Raw genomic sequence first — 22350 nt, 5'->3', positions numbered from 1 at the left:
CATATAAAGATTATAAGGTATAAAGGCAAGCAACCCATGACGTAAATTGGATAGATGATCCCGAATGGGCGTTAGTATCCTCTGTATTTTGGGATAACAAGCCACGTACCTATAATCAAGGTAAGTAATAAACATAGAAATTCATAGAGAAACCAGATATTATATAATGAATAATAATATATATATTATAAAAATAAAAGTTTTTTACTATCCAAAAAATAATACACATAATCTAGAAATTTCAAATTTGGATAATAATCCAATGTATATTCTAGAAACTAATAATAGTTACTACGATTTTTATACTCTACCTGATAATATACATAGAATAATTGGAGAAGAACAGGTTATAGCCGTATATTTAAGGAATAACAATAATACAGGGTATACTAGATACACACTATAATAGTAACATAAATAATTACCTTGTTTTATTTGGTTTGCCTATTTACATTTTTGTTTTTTGTTTACATCCTAATTTTATTTTTTATTTAAAAGTATAAAACAAAAAATGGTATCAGAGCCATAGACCCAATATGGACCCAGGTCAGGCAATAGCTAATAGTTTATATACATTAAAAGTATATAATAAGGAAGAAATAAAAAATTTAATAAAAACAATTAAAACAGAGAAAAATAATATAAGAAACATAGAAATTGAATTGACTGAGGAATTAAGAGAAAGAAATATAGATACAACAGGAGGAGAAATCTTAATAGAAAAGAAAATGAAATTTATAGATAAACTTATAACATTTTTAGCTTACTGGTATAAAACAGAAACATTATGAATCAAGCAGTTAGTGTTATACAGGATTTAGCTAGTAACATAGATCGTATGATGTTATGTTGGGAAAATATAGTAAATACATACATAAATCTCATAGATCAAAAAATAGATCTACTTGAGCAAGAAAGAATAGGAATATTAAACTTAGGACCAGGAATTTATACTGAATTTGTTGATTTAAATGAATTTGATAATCATCTCATGATATTTAAAGAAATAAAAGAAATCTTAAAAACAATAAGAAATAGGTGCAGAAGAGATGGAAGAAGATAAATATTCCCCCAATTATAAAAAACCATACCAATTAAAGGACTTGTATGAAATTTACAAAGAACGATAAGACAAAAATTATAAGATACATTATATATAAGGTAGGCGCTCCCCTGCAAAATAGCACTACAGTTAGCCATTGCGTACGCATCGATATAAAGAACCATAATAGAACATCAGGAAAAAAGGACAAAAGTCAAAATCTTTATTTATACACAACTGACGCACATTTTGAAGAAAAAAAAAAAACCCAAAGCAAATAGCACACGTGTCCTGACTTACAGAGAAAAAGCAACGCAAAGCAAGGTTGGTTGCTTGGCTGAAGCAGCATCTGTAACTTACAGATGCTGTAACTTTAGCCAGCTCCAAAAAAAAAAAAAAGATGACAACATTAATTAGGACACCGCCGCTCTGAAACAACCCAAACCAAGGTAACCATCGATTTAAAAGCTGTTAAAACTTAAAAGTTGATCCCGGCCTTCTGCTCTGCAGTCAAACTTGTTGGGAACTTGATGTTGAACTTGATTGTCAACTTGCCTCTCTTTGATGGCTCGTTCTGAATTGGCATCCCCTCTCTCGGGACAGTCATCTCATAGTTGGGATGAATCACATTGTCGATTGGGATGTTCAAAATCCTTCCATCCAGGGTGGTGAGACGAACCGTATAACCTTTCAAGGCCTCACCGAGAGTTATCGTCCTTGTGACGATCAAATCATTCCCATCTCGAGTAAACACACTGTGAGGCTTCTCGTCGACGATGAAGACGACGTCTGCAGGTTTAACATTTTGCTGCACATTTCCCTTCTCTTCGAAGGTGATCCTTGTACCCTTCTTCCATCCAGGCTTCACATTAATAGTTAGAATTTCTTCCACCTTGATTGTATTACTGCATAACCAAAAAACACACATACAGTGGGAAATCTTACCAATGTCGAAGAAATTATGCCTCTTGTCACAACTATATAACAAGCCAATAAAATCATGCAAACACTGGTTCAGTTAGTCAGCTATATTAAAATAACAACCACTTACCCATTGATGTCAACAATTTTCCTATAGATCTTTATCTTCTTAGTAGTCCCCTTGTAGAGTTCCTCAAGGGTACAAGGCAGCCTATTCTCAATCGGAGGTGCTTTCTTAGGTCCACCCACTACAAATACTCTATTAAAGGAATGAAAAACATCATCCTCACCAAATGCCTCATTTGAGAAACTGGAACTTGACCCTCTCCTCCCTCCACCTCCATGGGGGATTGTGAAATCAAAATATTCCGAAAAAATGTCATCAGCACTTCGGGGACTGCCTTGTGGCATACCGTAAGTATCAAACATTGCTCTTTTCTGAGGATCACTTAGAACCTACTCAAACGATGTGTTTCCGATCAATAACCAAGAGAAGCAACACAGCATTTGGAATCAGTGACATTAACCAACAGTAAACTATTAAAGACAAGTGGGATTTTTTTTTTTTTCCTTTTATGGGTAAATTGAAATTCTGCGGGAATTGCTTTACAGGAATATAACAAAAATTTAAAAAATGAAAAATATCACTCTTGCGAGAAGTGAAGAATTTTATTCTAAAAAATAGAACTTTGTCAGCAGCTTTGACACTTGAGCAATACTTATTCAAGAGTTAAATTGGTTAGCAATCTTCAAGTACCTTTGTTTAATTGGGCATTCAAGTTTGAATTTTGGGGAAGACAGTCAGTAGGTTTAGGCTTTTGCAAATTCAGATCCTCTTTTAATTATTTTCTCTCGCTTCTCCTAATTTTTTAAATTTAGTGAAAAAAGTGGATTTAATTATAAAAATAAAATAAAAATTGTCAATATCAATATCAATTTTCAAAATTCAATCTTAACCACTTATTAAATTAAAAGTGATTAGGGGACAAAAAAAAAAAAAGATAAGATAATTGTCCGAACTTTGTGCCCATTACTTTTTTTTTTAAAAAAATTATGATTTAAAAAAAAAGTTAAATGGGTAGAAAATAGGATGTTAATCAAAAGTAAAATATTCAAGAAAATGAATTTTATCACATAAATACCTTTTAGTTTTTTCCCCCTATCATCGCTCTAGCCAAAATCCCATTTAAGTCCTTGGATGCCCCCGTATGGGTTCAGCCGAGGACCTTTTTGCAATTTACATCTTACTTGATCAGACACAATCTTTAAATACAACCTAGTGAAGATTTTTAAATTTTAAGCGTAATCAATTAGAGAGAGCAAACGGTAGTACAAGATTTTTTTCCCCCCCAGTGATAAATTAATGGTCTCAAATTAGAGAATAACAATTCCAAGAAAATAATAAAAAAAAAATTCCCACAAAAGTAATATCATTTTGTAACCATCATCACATAACCCAACATACTATGATTAAAAAATAGTGTTTTGGAAAATAAAGTTTGATAATAGAAAGCAGAAAGTAAAAAGATATTAGACCTCATAAGCTTCACAAACTCGGTTCAACTTAGCTTCAGCTTCTTTCTTGTTATCAGGATATTTATCAGGATTCCACTTCGCGGCCATCTTTTCGTAAGCCTTCTTCAGGTCATCGCAACTTGCATTCCGATCAACTCCCAGTATCTTGTAATAATCAGCTCCCATCTTCTCTTCTTCACTTTCACTAACTGCTGCTTCTGCTTCTCACCACAAGCTTGGATTGCTTTTATAGCCTTTTGCTTTCTGAGCAAAGCAAAAGCAATCAAATAATTTCTACTAGCTTTTGCTTCTACTTCTCGCGCAAGCTGATGGAGTGATGGCCCTTGGGGCATGTGCTTGGAAACTACCGAAGTGGACGTTCTCATCGGGATTCTAATATTCTGTTGACGAAAAAGTAAACGGGCAGTTTTGGAATTTCGGTAAGTTCAGAATCTTTTTCCTTGTTTCTTTATTTTTCTACTTTTTAGGTACAATGTGAATGCGTCTCCTTTTCCATTCCTCTTTACTTTGGGTGATCATGAAATATATGTAATTCTTCTACGGTCGTTGAATTTTTATTTAATAATGGTAAAAATAATATTATTTTATTATTTTATATTTACACAATCGTTGAATTTTCATTAAATAACTGTGAAAGAAAAATACATATTACATAATTATGTAAGATAACAATCTCTTTATTTTAAACTTAAATAAATGGTATTATATCTTAAAACCTATAACTATTGTTTAAAAAAATGTAACTATAAAATAAGTTTAATAGTATATAATAAATATAATTTTTATATAATAATTTTAAAAAAAGTTAATAAAAATATAATATTTTTTCATCGCACAAGTGTAAAATCAAATCAATTTAACTTCTAAATTATAATAATTAGTATTTATCAAATACTTTAATATTGTAACTTTCAAGTTACATTTATCCAATCTCAATCTCGAACAAAACCTTCTTATCTTCTTATGTAAATATGAACGAAATTTAGGGTTGACTCTAATCTCACATCATCCACATAAGAGTAAATCAGAATTTAGATATTTTAATAAATACTCTTTAATATTAAAATAATAATTAAATTATTATAAAAAAATTATCCTAGTGGAGTTAAACATTTTTCTATAATTACCGATATAAAGCCCACGATGTATGTGGAAAAACTAATAATTCACACAAAACGGACACAAGGTCGAACCTTTGAAAATGAAGTGATGACCTTGCAAAATATAGCGTGAGACTTGTTCTGTCCAATTGCACAAACTCAGCTGTCTCTCACGTAATTAATAAACTCTTATTAATAATATTGATATATGTATTGACGATGACATTAAATTTAATGAAATAATGTAAAAAATAATATGCTATTTTTATATTATTTTTATGCACATATCATTATTACAATTATTAATAAAAGAGCTTTTTGGAGTTGCTAACTGGGTTTCTTTTGGGTTCCTTAAGGGTGCATTTACTGTATTGTATTACACTAACTTCATTATATATGTGTATTAAATTATAATACAATATTATATTAAGTGCAACATAATATGTAGTTTATGCAATAATATTTTATATCATTGTTTATATTACTATTAATTTTAAATTAATGTTATTCAAATTTATTAATATTTATTATTACTTATATTTAAATTACTAAAAATAATTTATTTTTATATATTAATTTAATAATGTAATGTTATATTATATTTTTATTTTTATATATTATTTTAAGTATTTATTATTGGCAATATTTGAATAATAAATTATATATTTATTAATTTATATTAATAATTATAATAAAAAACAAAAATCAATAATATAAAATATAATTTATTTATTTATTATTATAATAAAGTTTAAAAAAAGAAAAAAAACTAATGCAGCACTTGCCGTATTAAGCTAAACTAGATTAGTATTTCTGTTTACAGCAATTGGCTACATTACTATAATGTTACGAGGAGTGACATAACACCCCATGTCATGAAATAATCTAGAAACGTTGTAGTTGGAGATGCCAATGGCCCGTGCTGTGCTGGCCTACCCCATCAAAAGAAGACTCATATGTAGTCATGCTCGTGCTGAGCATAATATATATATAACTAGGACTTGAGGAGATGATGTGGTATCACCATTTCTCATTTTTGTATATTATCTAGGGATATTATCATTTTCCCACCAAAGGTATTCTGACACATCATGTCAGTACCATGGTTTGGTAAAACTATCAATTTACCACCAAACGTTTAAACTGTTAGCATTTTCCCACCATTCCGTTAAAACTCAGTTAATATGTAACAGAAAATTCATAAAAGGTCAATTTTACTCCTGGAGCGTAAAAGACTATGTAATTAACCTGTTATGAATTTTGTAATTAAATCATCATTTGTTGTTCTTCCTTCTTAAAGGACAAAAATTACCCTTTATAAATTTTATAAAATTGACCGTGTGGTGTTAGGTACTTCATAAATTAATTTAATTTATTTAATTTTTAAAGGATAAATTTATTTATTAAATTAACGAGCTAAAGACAATTTATTCTACTACTAAAACTCAATTTATGAAAGGGCAAAAAAAAAAAAAAAAGAATGTGCAAAAGAAGCAATTTAATCTTTGAAATGATGATAATAATTTTACACAAAAAATTAAATAAATAAATTTGCCTTTTAAAAATTAAATAAATTAAATCAATTTATGAATTACCTAATACCATAAGGTCAATTTTACAAAATTCATAAAGGGTAATTTTTGTCCTTTAAGAAGGAAGAACAATAAATAATGATTTAATTAAAAAATTCATAAAAGGTTAATTACATGGTCTTTTATGCTCTAGGGGTAAAATTGACCTTTTAGTAATTTTCCGTTACATATTAACTGAGTTTTAACGGAATGGTAGAAAAATGCTAACAGTTTAAATGTTTGGAGGTAAATTGATAGTTTTACCAAACCGTGGTACTGACATGATGTGTCAGAATATCTTTGGTGGGAAAATGATAATATCCCTATTATCTATTATCTAATAAATAGAGAAAATTTCTTTTAGATTTGACTTTTCATATTCTAATAATTAATTTGATTGTTATTACACAATAACAATTATGTAAAGATTTTAATGAGGTATATTCTTTGTAATGAACATTTAAGGGGGAGTGTTATGAATTTATTAAAATAAATATAGATGTTCATAACATATATCCCTTAGTCTTCCTACTATATCTCATTAGCAACCTTTAGCTTCCCTATAACTCTCACTATCTCACAAGGAATTATGATCCATAATTTTTCATTAATTTCATGGAGTGATTATGTAACTATAAAAAAAGAGCTCATCTTTTTGTTTTGTACACACACAATTGGAATGAATAAAATCACTCTATAATATATTCTCTCATTTTATTCTTTATCTTGCGTTGTTTCTTTATTTGTATTGCTGGCTAATAGTTTTTTTATAAGGCTGCCTCATCTTAAAAAAAATCAATTCATTTTTTTTTATCAGTTTCATCAAGAAAAAAAGATAATATTAAATTTTTTTTTCAAAGCCGCGTGAAGCGCGGTTCTATTTTCTAGTATATATATATATTTTTTGTTTAGGCCCAACTCGACACATTTGTCATGCCCACTCATGTCACCGTGCCATCCCGCCTAAGAAAAAAAAATGCATGATAAGCTTTTTTTAAAATTTTTTTAAGAGAACATGCTAAGTTATTGACCTACTTTTTTAAGCCTACATACTTTTAGATCCATGTGCCTTTAGTCAAGTTCAATAGAATCAAAAATTTTAAAATTAAATCTATATTCAATAATAATAAACTAATAACAATAAGAAATACAAAATACTAATTACTAAGTTAAACCCTACGATGTCAAAATTATTTTTTAATATTTAACAATAATGATAATAATAATATTTTCTTAGGAGTTAATTTAATTATTAACTTGGACTTACATAAATCATAAATCATAGTTTATAATAACATTAGTACATATTTATAAAATCATAATATTTATAATTTTATTTATTGAAATCATAATGTCAATTATTCATTTAATAAATCATAAACATAAGTCATTTTAAATATATTTTTTAAAAAATTAAGAATTAAATGAATATAAAAAATTACACTAATAAAATGTATTAAAAGATTTAATTTCAAATTATTTGTAAAATTATAAAATTTTAAACTTACTTTCAATAAAAAATAAAATTTACTTATTACAAGTTTTTTTACATGCCCAACTCCCATATCTCATTCCGCATACCTTTTAAACCCACATGCTTCAATTCTAAGCCCAACTCAACCTACGTGCATATCATATCGTGCCGCACACCCCATCGAAATTTGCTCGTGCCATATTCATATACTATCACGTGCCGCCCAGCCCATTCACCATCTCTAATTGCAGTGGGAGTGAGTTTCAATATTTGGTTAAAAAATTCTCTTCACAAACATAGCTGATTCCAATTATTCTTTTAAACTCAGTACACCGACAACCGTGATTATGAAATATATTATAAAAATATTTAAAACAATCCATTGAGTAAAATGCAAGTTGCCTAAAAAAATTATAGCTTCCTCAAAACAGTTTTACTTAATAGACTGAATTCCACTTTTAAGAGAAATAAAAGCCACACAAAATTATTTTGAACTTTATCTAACTGGATTTGTGGAACTCCCCGTTACATTCCCCATTCAGCCCAATGCAAGAAACTCTTATCAAAGCAAATCTAGTAAATCAAAGACAAATTTTACCACCACATATCAACCCAAAGAATGTAAACAGTAGATACGACACCATACAAAAGGAATTTTTAGCCACCTAAAACACCCCTATCTCAGATTCCTAATATCATAAGAAACCAACACAAGGAATGATGCAGAAATCAATCATGTTTTTATTGTAAAAGCAGATGTTGGTTCACAGTTGATAACCCCTGAATGTTAAATAAGATGACAACGCAACTCTCCCATGCATTAAGCAGCAACTCTCAAACAAGCCTAAGAAAGTAACTATCAATTTAAACTAGTAGAATTGTAATCACAATGTAACCAAAGAACCAACCGGGACAGCCGGCCATGTTTCATGATATACTCGATGATCTGACGCGCAGATATTCACAACAAAGAGCTCTGTTTCTGAAAAATATCATTTGCCGATGTATCTATTTCAGGGACCAAGGAGTTTCTTGATTCCCGCCTTCTGCTCGGTGGTCAACCTAGTAGGGAACCTGATGTTGAATTTGATTCTCAAGTTGCCTCTCTTTGATGGGTCTTTTTGAAGGGGCATTCCTTCTCTTGGGACAATTTCCTCGTAGGTGGGATGAATCACATTGTTGATTGGGATGTTTAAACTTCTCCCATCTAGGGCGGTGAGATGAACTGTATAACCTGTCAATGCTTCTGCAAGAGATATCTTCTGTGTGACAATCAAATCATTTCCATCCCGAGTAAATACACTGTGAGGCTTCTCATCAATAACGAATACAAGATCAGAAGGTATAACATTTGGCTGCTCATTTCCTTTCTTAGGGAAGGTGATCTTTGTACCCTTCTTCCATCCGGGCTTCACATCAATAGTTAGAATTTCCTCTACCTGCATAATCTTGCTGCACCCGACAAAAACAAGTTAAACCAAAATTGGAAACGCTCAAGAATGTCAGAGAGAGTATTCCTCCTCTCCAGAGATTACTATAAAACACACCCACTGGTACAATTCACAGTGAAAATTTGTTTTTGGAAAGGAAAAACAGAAAGGGGCAATGCAATGAGATTCTAAAATTATTAACTGATAGCACCACATCTAAGACATTCATCATGTCTGCAAGGTTAGGAACCCAAAGTAAAAAGCTCAAACATAAAACCAGTAGATCAGAACTCATCAACTATTCTAGAGGAAGGATCTCTTGATACCATACATCCATACAAGTACAAATTCTGACTGCAAAATTAACTCACACCGAACAGCTGCTTTCGGACAGGAGCACAACAAAAGGAAGACCATAAATGAAGAGATGGTATCTAATATTAAATAGAGAGGAGACAGAAAATCATCTAAGCGCTTATACTTCACCTAGTTAAGTTACTGCCTGGCTGAGAACCTTTCGAATCGCTGCACTGCTTGATTCAAAAGGTTCTTACAAATGCCTTTGGCGGTTCGTCACAGTTTAATTACAAAAGAAGAACCCAAACATGTAAGCAGATATGATCACGATTAAACATTTGGCTTTTACACAATCCAGCACCGAAAAAGTTCTGATAATTTCAACTTAGTTAGATTAGGCAAAAGCCCCATATTTCCTTATCCCAAGCCAAAATAATTAGTTCAGCTTGAACAATCATCAGAGCTTAGATTAAGCAACGGCCTCAGATTTCCTTCTCATAAACCAACACATCCAGCATTTAATTAGTTCAGTTCGAAGAATCAGCAATCAAGACTGCAGTCAGGATGTTAATTCTGCATTTTAACCAATAAAATATTCCACTATGTAAAATCCAATAAGCCTAGTAGAAGCAATTATGTTAAGATGAATCAAAAAGACAAGTATACCTTTTAGCAAAGCAAACCCTTTTTTTTTTTTCCCCTTTTTTCTGTTTTGGGGGAGCTTCTAGACACAATAGCTTTTGTTCTTGAAATTAAGCCATCAATAAACCATACTTTGATGAGCAGCAGAACGGCTAAATAAATGCTCAATTTAAATACCCAAAAAGTAAAAGTAACACAACCATAGAATAACTACTGAAAATAAGGTAACACCACCAATACAAAAACAGACCAACTATTAAAGCAATAACCACTTACCCACTTATATCAGCTATCTCTCTAGAGATCTTCATCTTCTTAGTGGTCCCCTTATAGAGATCCTCAAGGCTACAAGGCAACTTATTCTCAATCGGAGGCGCTTTTCTTGCCCCACCACCACCCATTGATCCTCTGCCTCCTTCACCAAATGGCCCAAACATATCATCCCCAAATAACCCACCTGGAAACCTTGAACCTCTCATCCCTCCACCGCCACCACCCATGCCACCAAATGGGTGTGAAAAACTGAAGAACTCAGCAAAAATGTCATCAGCACTCCGGGGATTGAACCGAAATGTTGTAGGCCCTTCTCCAGTAGAGAAGAAGGACGCTCCACCTGGTCCGGCATCTGACCCTTTAAGCCCTCTTCTCCGTACTGATCATATATCGCTCTTTTCTGAGGATCAATCAGCACCTACACAAACAAGGAGTTTAAATCAATGACCAAAACAAGTATACATCCAAGCCACGTTAATCTCAAAATACAACAAACAGAATCTATTCCACAACAAGCAATGAAACAATTAACCAAAGTCAATGTATAATGGCAAAATAATGAAAATAATAACCTCTGTTTAAAACTTATTGTGTACGTGCTGCCTATAGGAAAGAGCCGGGGGATGCTGATGCAATTCTTTCTGCAGCCAGGGAGAGAATCAGAGTATTTAAAAGTGGATTTGTAGATGGAGAAGAGGCCGATGATGCTGAAAGAGATGAAGAAAGGGATGAAGATTCAGATAGTGATGTACCAGAGGTTCCTGATGTTTATGACATGGATACTGACCTGAATTCAAAGGAGGAGACTCATGAATCTCTGGAAGCAAACAGTTGTGGTGCAAAAACTCCCTTGGGCAACAGAGAAGCGGATATTAAAGGTATAGAAAGCCCACAAGGTGACCTTGGCAATTCTGGTAGGGGTTTGTCTTCTAAGAATTCAGAAGACTTTGATGAGATAAAAGGAACTAGGGCTTTGACTGATTACTGTGAAGATGCTGCTGGAATTAGCAATGCTGCAACTCCTGATCAAACACACACAGATATTAATGAAAGCCATCCTGGTAAACCATGGGTTCAAGGACTAACGGAGGGAGAATATTCTGATCTCAGTGTTGATGAGCGGCTTGTTGCTTTAATTGGTGTGGCAATTGAAGGAAACTGCGTTTGTTTTTTTAACTTAAATAAATGATTTAATTTAATAATTAATTAAGTAAATTAAAGATGTTTATTTTTATAATTTAATGTGATTTTTTAAATAATTTTAATTTAATAAAATAAAATAAATTTTTTATTTTTTATTTAATGGAGACATTTGAATTAAATTAATTATTTTTTAATATTAAAGATATTTTTGTTAAATAATTTATTTTTTATGTCTATCTTAAAATTTATCTATAGATATTTATCTCACATAATAATCTTATCATTATTTTTTTAGCCAACAAAAAATTCTTCCTCACTTTGGTATAAACTCCTCAAGTAATGAAGATCAAAATTACATGCGATAACTGTAAGATAAAATGATAAATCAATTATTTCAAATATCTTATTAATTTTTTTTTCTTATATTACATATGGTAAAATTTAAAATTTATGGTATTTTATATATTAAAATTTTAAAATTATTATATATTTACTTGAATATAATTTTATTTATAAATATTAAAATATTATGATATTTAATATATTATTAGTTGACCTTCAAATTTAATATAGATACAAATATAAAATTATATATTTTTAATTTTTAAATTAAAAAAATAAAAAAAAATAAAAAAAAAAAAAAAACGCCAGTTCGCATTGCGCTTGAGGTATCTTCTTTTTTCTTTTTCTTTTTCCTTGATGAGAGCTTCCGAAAATTTTGCTTTGCATTTTTTTCTTTTTCGTTAATCTGAAATATGGGCATTTCCAGGAACGCTCAGAAGCTGCAAATGCTTTGATGAAGCAAATGTGGGCAGAGGCACAGCTTGATAAACGACGAATTAAAGGAGATTATATGTTGAAAATGCAATATCCATCATACATGGGGAACAAGGCAGAACCTAGTCTTGCAATTTCTTCTGCAGACGGTAGGCAAAGCCCTTTGGTTACTGTTGATGACAAAAGTAATGGGACGTTGGTGGACCTTAATCTCCAACAAGGACAGTTTGGTGAACCTCAGAAGGACCAAAATTGCAATACTAGCATGCCACCTGAAGGGAACCAAGATTACCCTGTTGGTCCAGATAATCTTGTAAATCAGCAATCAGCAATCAGCTTATGCTGCTGAGAATTCACGCATGCAGTTGAAATCTTACATTGGTCAGAAGGCAGAGGAAACGCATGTGTATAGATCATTGCCTCTTGGTCAGGATCGTAGACGTAATCGATATTGGCGTTTTATCACATCCATGTCTCAAAATGATCCTGGATGTGGCAGGATCTTTGTTGAGTTATGTGATGGTCGTTGGAGACTCATTGATTCTGAAGAGGTAGCATTTTCTCCTATTGACTCTTATTTGCTGGCTATGTCATATCTGAATGTATAGTCTGTTTAATTTGCGTAAACAATCAATATGGTTATCTTTTTTTTCTTTATTTGGCATGTATAGCTGCTATTCACTCTTTACCTTGCGTCTTCTTATGATAGCAAACCCAAGGAAAGATTGCTGCATGAAATCTTTCTATAGCAAAACCATGATTTAACAGGCTGTCCATACTTTCTCATCCTGAAATTTTGTTTACCATAAAACATTTCTCAATTGACATATTTGATAAAATTTTCATGTTTATACTTTACCATCTGTTGTGTCCATGTTTTCCTTATTTTTTCATACAAATCTTTTGATATTCTTCAAGCAGAGTTTTGATGCTCTTTTGACATCTTTGGATGTCCGTGGGCTTAGAGAATCCCATTTGCATTCGGTGTTGCAAATGATTGAGATGTCCTTTAAGGAAACTGTTAGGAGGAACTTGCAGCATGTTACCACGGAAGTGCAAAATCAAGAGACTGTCAAAGCAGAAGTTATTGAAAGGGCTTCTTGCCCTGATTACACTGGCACTGATAACCCCAGCAATATTGTGTGTGATTCTGATTCTGAAATATCAGACACATCAACATCTTTCTCAATTGAGCTTGGAAGAGATGACGTTCTGAGAAATGACGCCTTGAAGCGATATCAAGATTACGAGAGGTGGATGTGGAAGGAATGTGTCAATTCTTCAATATTATGTGCCATGGAGTATGGGAAGAAAAGGTGCAAGCAAGTTCTGGGTGTATGTGATTACTGCCATGATTTATATTTTTTCGAAGACAGCCACTGCCGCTCTTGCCACGAGACCTTTGATACTTCTAAGAGGTACTTAAATTTTTCTGAGCATGTTGCTCAATGTCAAGGAAAGCCGAAGATGAACCCTGCCTGGTCTTCGTGTACTACATAATTGATAATTTCTTATGTCACTACTGTTTTGCCTCCTAGTTTCTCTCTGAATTACCCTTTTTTTAGAACTTTTGTCATTGCCATACAACTTATGGTGTTTATTTTTTTGGGCCTGAATTTCTGAATGCCCGCCACCGACCCTCCTAGGTTTCTGTCCCATCAGAAGCTCTTCAATCTATTTGGAATGACAGCTATAGAAACTCCTGAGGAATGAAACTTAACTCCTCATTATCAGCTGATAGCCTTGTTCAGGTATAATGTTTCACCTTTTTTCTTCTCAATACTTGTATCTGGTCAGAATTTATAACATTTTCTTTTTCTCTTTCTGCTTTATAAAGTTTTGTCCATTCTCCCATTTAATGCTTTAATGTCCAACATATTGAGAATAGTTCCATTGCTTGACATGTCAGATGAAACTCATTTCCTGTTGATGCATCATGTTTTGATTCTCCAGTAGTTGGAGGTCAGTGCGGCCAGATTTCTCCCGTGTACTTGCTTCATTTTGGGTGACTTCTTGAAAGAAGAGAAGTAACTAAAAGTTCGGCAAAACTGGAAGCACAAATAATTTAAAAATGATTTTGTGAATTGAATCCAGATATGATGTCTTAATCTACTGTGTCCAAGTTTACCCTGTCTCTTTCATTCCTTATCTTGATATCTAATCAATTTAGCGTAAAGTTTGAGTCACTTCCTAAAAGTATATCTGAATTGGCGGGTGAAATCTTGTAAAATCAAATGGGTTTTTTAGCTTTTTTCATTGTCTCTTTACCTATTCTTTTAAATTTCTTTTTATCTCTGTAGTTAATAGAATTGTGTGAAAACATGTAACCCCCTGATGAAGCTGGGATATTCTTTTATTCGCTATTGTTTGTCATTTCTTTCTTTAAATGTTTCTGGATTTACATTTACTTTTGAAGAACTCAGAAAGTTGGAAAATGCGTTTATTTTTCTGATTCTTACACAGCTGGAGAATGCCATAAAGAGGGACTTTTTGTCCTCAAACTTTGAAACAACTAGTGAGTTCTTGGACTCATTTAACTCATCGGCATGTACTTCTAACAGTTCTTCCAGTCCAGAAATAGTTTCTGTACTACCATGGGTACCAAAAACGAAGCTGCTGTAGGTTTAAGGCTCATGGAGCTTGATAGATCCATAGCTTATTTGCCACATCAGAGAGTGGAGTTTCAGATGGAAAAAAGAGAAGGCAACTTAATGGTGAGTAGCCTTTTCCGTTCTCAAATGTGCAGCTTTAATATAATTCATTTAAATACAAAGTAATATAATTTTTTATGCACTCTCAGTTGCTTATATCAATTTTGTTTTAGTTAACACTAGTTATCAGACTAGGTAGGCCTAAACTCTGATTTTCCTTTAATGAGATATGACATGAAGGAAAGAGTTTATGACTAATGATTCTGGTTCATTAGAAAAGAAAATTGAGGATCAGAAATGTTGGTTAGCAAGGTCTAGAAAATTAGTTCCTTTTCTTGAGAATTGTCACATAAAGTTTGATTATTACTACTAGTAGTGAAGGCAAGTGGAGAATCTTTGGTTGTTCTTGAAAACTGTGTGCAAACATCAAAATCACGCTTACATCTTGGGTGGTAGATTTTATGCTTTAAGACCTAATGAAAGTTATGTCTCTATTTAGGGTAAGGCAAAGCTGTATGCGAAACCTATTTAGGGTAGCTACCACAGCACAGCTGCCCCAAATGGACCCTTAGAGAATTAGGGTAACATCTATGGGTATCATTGTCCTGCTCTTCCTGGATTCATATACTGCAGCAGTAATTATCTGACTTTAGTTTGAGATTTACTACTCCAGCAAATTGTTTTCTTCACTGTTTTCTCTCCTTTAAATTCCTTAGAAGCTTCCATCAAAATATGCTGCTGTGAAAAACACCAGAGATGGTGAAGACCAAGTAAAATATCTTCAAGTTGAAGAAGCTAACAGGGTTGATGTGGGGATTGGATTTGCTGCCCCTAGTCATGGACGAGGGATCCGTGGAAGGGCCCGTGGATTCCCGAATACTGGAAGATCTAAGAAAAGAGTAGCTGGTTCCAGAAGGGATTCTGGTAAAAGAAGCACAAACACCAAGAGTGGGAGACTAGTACTGGTATTGAAAGGTCAATCTCATGGGCAAGGAAGTCGTAAGCGTGGTCGTCGCAGTGCTAGAAGTAGGCGGAAATCAACAAAGAGGGTGGTTGTGGAGAAAGATGCTCCAAAGCAAAGCATCTTTGATAAACCAAGAGACTTAGCGAGGGATGGGTGGAATAGAGATGAAATTCCTAAATTGCAAGTAGACGATGCTGAAAATGCTAGCTTCTAAGGAAGGTCAGGGTATGGTGAAGAAAATGGTCAAGCAACAGGAGATGAATACAATGATATGATAGATGAATATGCAGGTGGTTTTAATAGTATGTCAAATGACTTGCAGGAGAGAAGTTATGATATTGTAGACGGTGATGAAGAAGATGATGAGGATGAAATGGGAGACGGCGGTGCAGAAGATGAACAAGGTTATTTGGACGTTGAAGAGTATGTAAATGAGGAGCCTGATGAAGAGGGAATCAGCGATGGAGATGGAGGCCAGATTGGAGACCCTGACGAAGGTACAGGGGCATCATCTTCAGATCTCAGTGACTAACAAAAGCAACTTAACTGTGAAGAGTTACTGACTTGGTAGGAGTGTCTTCATGACAAGTTGGATTCTGCAGCGTTCTCTCTGTAGCTAAAAAGACAAAATAAAAAAATATTTTAACAGTTGGCGTTTTATTGCCGTGTCCGCTGTATTAAAATTATATTGATGGATCATAGACGGTCCTTAATTGGCCTGTAGTCAGTAGATTAAGGGCCCCTGAGCTATTTAATCGTCACATGTTAACCCAATCGTCTTTGCACACATGGGAGCGGATTTTATTGGCAGTACTTGATTCCAATTAATTAGGTGTATATAATAATCCCCGTATATAGAGACTTGTGGACAGCGTGTCAGTCCGATTTAAAACCAGCCAAAGTTGGCAGAATGACACTTTGCAAAGAATGAAATTAGATTTACTGAACTTTTCATTTCATGCCCCGGAGAAAATCAATCAGAAGTTATCTTCTGCAAATGGCACAACAGTTACGCATCGAAATATAGAACCATAATAGAACACCTCTTATAGGGAACAACGACAAAATCAAAATCTTTATTTATATACAAGCAAATAAAGAAAAGAAAACAGCACGCGATTTTGGGGAGAGAAAAAAAAAAGGAAAGAAAAGAAAAGATGACGACATTAATTAGGACTCCAACTCCGAAACAACCCAAAACAAGGTAAGCATCGATTTAAAAGCTGTAAAAACTTGATCCCGGCCTTCTGCTCTGCAGTCAAACTTGGTGGGAACTTGATGTTGAACTTGATTTTCAAGTTGCCTCTCTTTGATGGCTCGTTCTGAATTGGCATCCCCTCTCTCGGGACAGTCTCCTCATAGTTGGGATGAATCACATTGTCGATTGGGATGTTTAAACTCCTTCCATCCAGGGTAGTGAGACGAACCGGATAACCTTCCAAGGCCTCACCGAGAGTTATCGTCCGTGTGACGATCAAATCATTCCCATCTCGAGTAAACACACTGTGAGGCTTCTCGTCCACGATGAAGACGACGTCTGCAGGCTTAACATTTTGCTGCACATTTCCCTTCTCTTCGAAGGTGATCCTTGTACCCTTCTTCCATCCAGGCTTCACATCAACAGTTAGAATTTCTTCCACCTTGATGGTATTACTGCATAACCAAAAAACACACATACAGTGGGAAATCTTGCCAATGTCGAAGAAATTATGCCTCTTGTCACAACAACTATATAACAAGCCAATAAAATCACGACATGTATGCAAAAACTGGTTCAGTTAGTCAGCTATATTAAAAATAACAACCACTTACCCATTGATGTCAACAATTTCCCTAGAGATCTTTATCTTCTTAGTAGTCCCCTTGTAGAGTTCCTCAAGGGTACAAGGCAGCCTATTCTCAATCGGAGGTGCTTTCTTAGGTCCACCCATTACAAATACTCTATTAAAGGAATGAAAAACATCATCATCACCAAATGTCTCATTTGAGGAACTGGAACTTGACCCTCTCCTCCCCCCACCTCCATGGGGGATTGTGAAATCAAAATATTCCGAAAAAATGTCATCAGCACTTCGGGGACTGCCTTGTGGCGTACCCTTCAAGCCTTCTTCACGGTAACTATCAAACATTGCTCTTTTTTGAGGATCACTTAGAACCTACTCAAACGATGTGTTTCCGATCAATAACCAAGATAAGCAACACAGCATTTGGAATCAGTGACATTAACCAACTGTAAAACTATTAAAGACAAGTGGGATTTTTTTTTTCTTTTATGGGTAAATTGAAATTCTGTGGGAATTGCTTTACAGTAATATAACAAAAATGAAAAAAAAAAATCACTCTTGCGAGAAGTCAAGAATTTTATTCTAAAAAATAGAACTTTGTCAGCAGCTTTTGACACTTGAGCAATACTTATTCAAGAGTTAAATTGGTTAGCAATCTTCAAGTACCTTTGTTTAATTGGGCATTCAAGTTTGAATTTTGGGGAAGATAGTCAGTAGGTTTAGGGTTTTGTAAATTGAGATCCTCTTTTAATTATTTTCTCTCACTTCTCCTAGTTTATAAAATCTAGTGAAAAAAATAGATTTAATTATAAAAAATAAAAAATTAACTTGATTGTCAATATTAATTTTCAAAACTCAATCTTAACTACTTATTAAATTAAAAGAGATTAAGGGAAAACAAAATTAAGAAAAGATCATTGTCCGAACTTTGTGCCCATTACTTTTTTTAAAATTATAAATTAAAAAAATGTTAAATGGTTAGAAAATAGGATGTTAATCAAAAAAAAATATTCGAGAAAATGAATTTTATCACATAAATACCTTCTAGTTTTTTCCCCCTATCATGGCTCTAGCCAAAATCCCATTAAGTCCTTAGATGGGTTTAGCCGAGGACCTTTTTGCAATTTACATCTTACTTGATCAGACACAAGCACGAGTGTGTATGTGAAATTTACAGACAACCTAGTGAATATTTTTAAATTTTAAGCGTAATCAATTAGAGAGAGTAAACGGTAGTAAAAGAGTTTTTCCCCCTAGTGATAAATTAATGGTCTCAAATTAGAGAATAACAATTTCAAGAAAATTAAAAAAAAAAAATTCCCACAAAAGTAATATCATTTTGTAACCATCATCACATAACAACATACTGTGATTAAAAAATAGTGTTTTGGAAAATAAAGTTCGATAATAGAAAGCAGAAAGTAAAAAGATATTAGACCTCATAAGCTTCACAAACTCGGTTCAACTTAGCTTCAGCTTCTTTCCTGTTATCAGGATATTTATCAGGATTCCACTTCGCGGCCATCTTTTCGTAAGCCTTCTTCAGGTCATCGCTACTTGCATTCCTATCAACTCCCAGTATCTTGTAATAATCAACTCCCATCTTCTCTTCTTCACTTTCACTAACTGCTGCTTCTGCTTCTGCCCAAAAGCTTGGATGGCTTTTTATAAGCCTTTTGCTTTCGGAGCAAAGCAAAAGCAATCAAATAATTTCTCCTTTTGCTTCTACTTCTCGCGCAAGCTGATGGAGTTACTTCTCGCGGAGTTACTTCTCGCGCAAGCTGATGGAGTGATGGCCATGGGGCATGTGCTTGGAAACTACCAAAGTGGACGTTCTCTTCAGGATTCTAATATTCCGTTGACGAAGAAGTAAACGGGCAGTTTTGGAATTTCGGTAAGCTCCGAATCTTTTTCCTCGTTTCTTTGGCTTTTTTCTACTTTTGAGGTACAATGTGAACGCGTCTCTTTTTCCATTCCTCTTACTTTGTGCTTAACTGATATTGAGCTATTATATCTTAAAAACCTACAACTATTATTAAAAAAAATATAACTATAAAATAAATTTAATAGGATGTAATAAATATAATTTTTAAATAATAATTTTAAAAAATTATTAAAAATATAATTATTTTTTTATCACACAAGTGTAAAATCTAATTAATTTAATTTTTGAGTTACAGTAATTAGTGTTTAATAGTTATATCTTAAAACTTATAACTATTGTTAAAAAAAAATGTAACTATAAAATAAATTTAGTATGATGTAATAAATATAATTTTTAAATAATAATTTTGAAAAAGTTAATAAAAATATAATAATTTTTTCATCACACGAGTGTAAAATCAAATCAATTTATCTTTCAAATTACAGCAATTAGTATTTATCAAATACTTTAATAGTGTACTTTTTATGTTACAATTGTCCAACCTCAATCTCGAACAAGACTTTCTTATGTAAATATGAACAAAATTTAGGGCCGACTCCATCTCACATCATCCACATAAGAGTAAATAAGAGTTTAGATATTTTAATTAATATGCTTTAATATTAAAATAATAATTAAATTATTATAAAAATTATCCTAGTGGAGTTAAAACATTTTTCTATAATTACTGATATAAAAAGCCCATGATGTATGTGGAAAAAATAATAATTCACACAAAACAGACACAAGGTCGAACCTTTGAAAATAAAGTGATGGCCTTGCAAAATATAGTGTGAGACTTGTTCGGTCCAATTGCACAAACTCAGCTGTCTCTCACGTAATTAATCAACTCTTATTAATAATATTGATATATGTATTGACGATGACATAAATTTTAATGAAATAATGTAAAAAATAATATGCTATTTTTATATTATTTTTTATGCACATTTCATTATTACAATATATATATAAAGTTGTGACTAAAAGAGGTGATGTGGCATCACTATTTCTCATCTTCGTATATTTTCTATTATCTAATAAATAGATAAAATTTCTTTTAGATTTAGTTTTTCATCTTCTCATAATTAATTTGATTGTTATTATACAATAACAATTATGTAAAAGTTTTAATGAGGCATATTCTATACAATGAACATTCAAGGGGGAGTGTTATAAATTTATTAAAATAAATGTGGATGTTCATAACATATATCTGTTAATCTCCCCACTATCTCCCATTAGCAACATTTAGCTTCCCTATAACTCCCACTATCTCACAAGAAATTATGATCCATAATTTTTCATTAATTTCATGGAGTGATTATATAATTATAAAAGGAGAGCTCATCTTTTTGTTTTATACACACACAATTGAATGAATAAAATCACTCTATAATATATTCTATCATTTTATTCGTTATCTTGCGTTACTTCTTTATTTGTGTTACTGGCTAATAACTTTTTTTTTTTGGTTTAAACCACCTGGTTTCCGACGACTGCATTGGATACTTCTACTGCATTCAACATTTCTAACTTTTATTGGTTGATATACGTGTGAATGATAACACAATCTTTTAATATATATTTTTAATTATTAATGTTTGTTAATCTTTAAGTGTATATTAGAAATTATTGATCCTTATGTTTTAACATGTTTATGTTATTTTTTCATAATATTACAAATGTTGTCGGAAGTTTATGTGGTGTGGGTGATATTGAGATTGTTGGAGCTGGTTGGAAAAAAAGAGATATAAAAGTTCTAATAGATTAGCAAGTTGAATATAATTTAGAACTTATCAACAACTACAAAAGGTATAAGGTCCGTACACTTAACTATACACATTAATATATGTATATAAAGTTAACAAACAAATAATTAACTTTCATAAATAACATTAATTTTATAAGGCTGCCTCATCTTAAAAAAAAAATCAATTCATATTTTTTATTAGTTTCAAGTGTAAAGTAAGAAAAAATGATAATACTAAATTCTTTTTTAAAAGCCACGTGAAGCGCTATTATATTTCCTAGTTATTAGTAAAAGAGTTTTTTGGAGTTGCTAATTGGGCTTCTTTTAGGTTCATTAAGGGTGCGTTTAATGTATTGTATTACACTAGCTACATTACATATGTGTATTAAATTATAATACAATATTATATTAAGTGCAACATAATCTATTGTTTATGCAATAGTATTTTATATCATTATTTATATTACTAGTAATTTTAAATTAACGTTATTCAAATTTATTAATATTTATTATTACTTATATTTAATTACTAAAAAATTAATTTTTATATATTAATTTAATAATGTAATGTAATGTTATATTATATTATATTTTTATATATTATTTTAAGTATTTATTATTGGCAATATTTGAATAATAAATTATATATTTATTAATTTACATTAATAATTCTAATAAAAAACAAAAATAAAAAATCAAGCATTATAAAATAAATTTTATTTATTTATTATCATAATAAAGTTTAAAAAGAAAAAAAGAAAAAAAGTAATGCAGCACCTGCCGTATTAAGCTAAACCAGATTGATATTTCAGTTTACAACAATTGGCTACAGTACTATAATACCCCATGTTATGAGGAGTGAGATAACACCCCAGGTCATGAAATAATCTAGAAATGTTATAGTTAGAGATAGGGATGGCAAAAATCCCCACGGGGACGGGTACCCTCGGGAATTTTCCCCATTCGGGGAGGGTATGGGGATAATTTCATACCCAATTTCTTATTCGGGGAGGGGACGGGGATGAGGTGGAATCCCCATCCCCTACCCATTTCCCCATTTTAATTTTT

The 22350-nt window shown here is 32.2% G+C and overlaps 2 protein-coding genes and 1 pseudogene across 6 annotated transcripts; 1 reads left to right on the top strand and 2 right to left on the bottom strand.

The window, feature by feature from the left end:
- Positions 1-1244: 1244 nt before the first annotated feature.
- Positions 1245-19392, bottom strand: LOC102620125 (uncharacterized). Of its 4 annotated transcripts, XM_052434618.1 has the most exons (4): positions 19152-19375; positions 3500-3607; positions 2094-2419; positions 1245-1947 (listed from the first exon to the last, which is right to left on the bottom strand). In XM_052434618.1, exons 1-4 carry the CDS (start codon positions 19206-19208, stop codon positions 1521-1523), a joined length of 918 nt encoding a protein of 305 aa, XP_052290578.1. In that variant the 5' UTR covers positions 19209-19375; the 3' UTR covers positions 1245-1520. The 4 variants fall into 4 exon arrangements, with proteins under 4 accessions (XP_052290578.1, XP_052290579.1, XP_006470164.2 ...); XM_052434619.1 differs by lacking the exon at positions 3500-3607 and having other exon boundaries at positions 19044-19377; XM_006470101.4 differs by lacking the exon at positions 19152-19375 and having other exon boundaries at positions 3500-3816.
- LOC102619849 (uncharacterized) lies at positions 8363-10701 on the bottom strand (annotated as a pseudogene).
- Positions 12135-14822, top strand: LOC102631214 (homeobox-DDT domain protein RLT2-like). 2 transcript variants are annotated; one of them, XM_052434621.1, is made up of 4 exons: positions 12135-12757; positions 13128-13624; positions 13853-13957; positions 14670-14822. In XM_052434621.1, the coding sequence occupies exons 1-3, from the start codon at positions 12566-12568 to the stop codon at positions 13917-13919; spliced, it is 756 nt and encodes a 251-aa protein (XP_052290581.1). In that variant the 5' UTR covers positions 12135-12565; the 3' UTR covers positions 13920-13957; positions 14670-14822. The 2 variants fall into 2 exon arrangements, with proteins under 2 accessions (XP_052290581.1, XP_052290580.1); XM_052434620.1 differs by lacking the exon at positions 14670-14822 and adding an exon at positions 14116-14565.
- Positions 19393-22350: the final 2958 nt, after the last annotated feature.

The sequence above is a fragment of the Citrus sinensis genome, chromosome 2 (assembly GCF_022201045.2).
Source record: "Citrus sinensis cultivar Valencia sweet orange chromosome 2, DVS_A1.0, whole genome shotgun sequence".
Classification (NCBI taxonomy): domain Eukaryota; kingdom Viridiplantae; phylum Streptophyta; class Magnoliopsida; order Sapindales; family Rutaceae; genus Citrus; species Citrus sinensis.
Note: the sequence above shows the minus strand (reverse complement) of the source record. Positions and strands in the feature narration are given on the sequence as shown.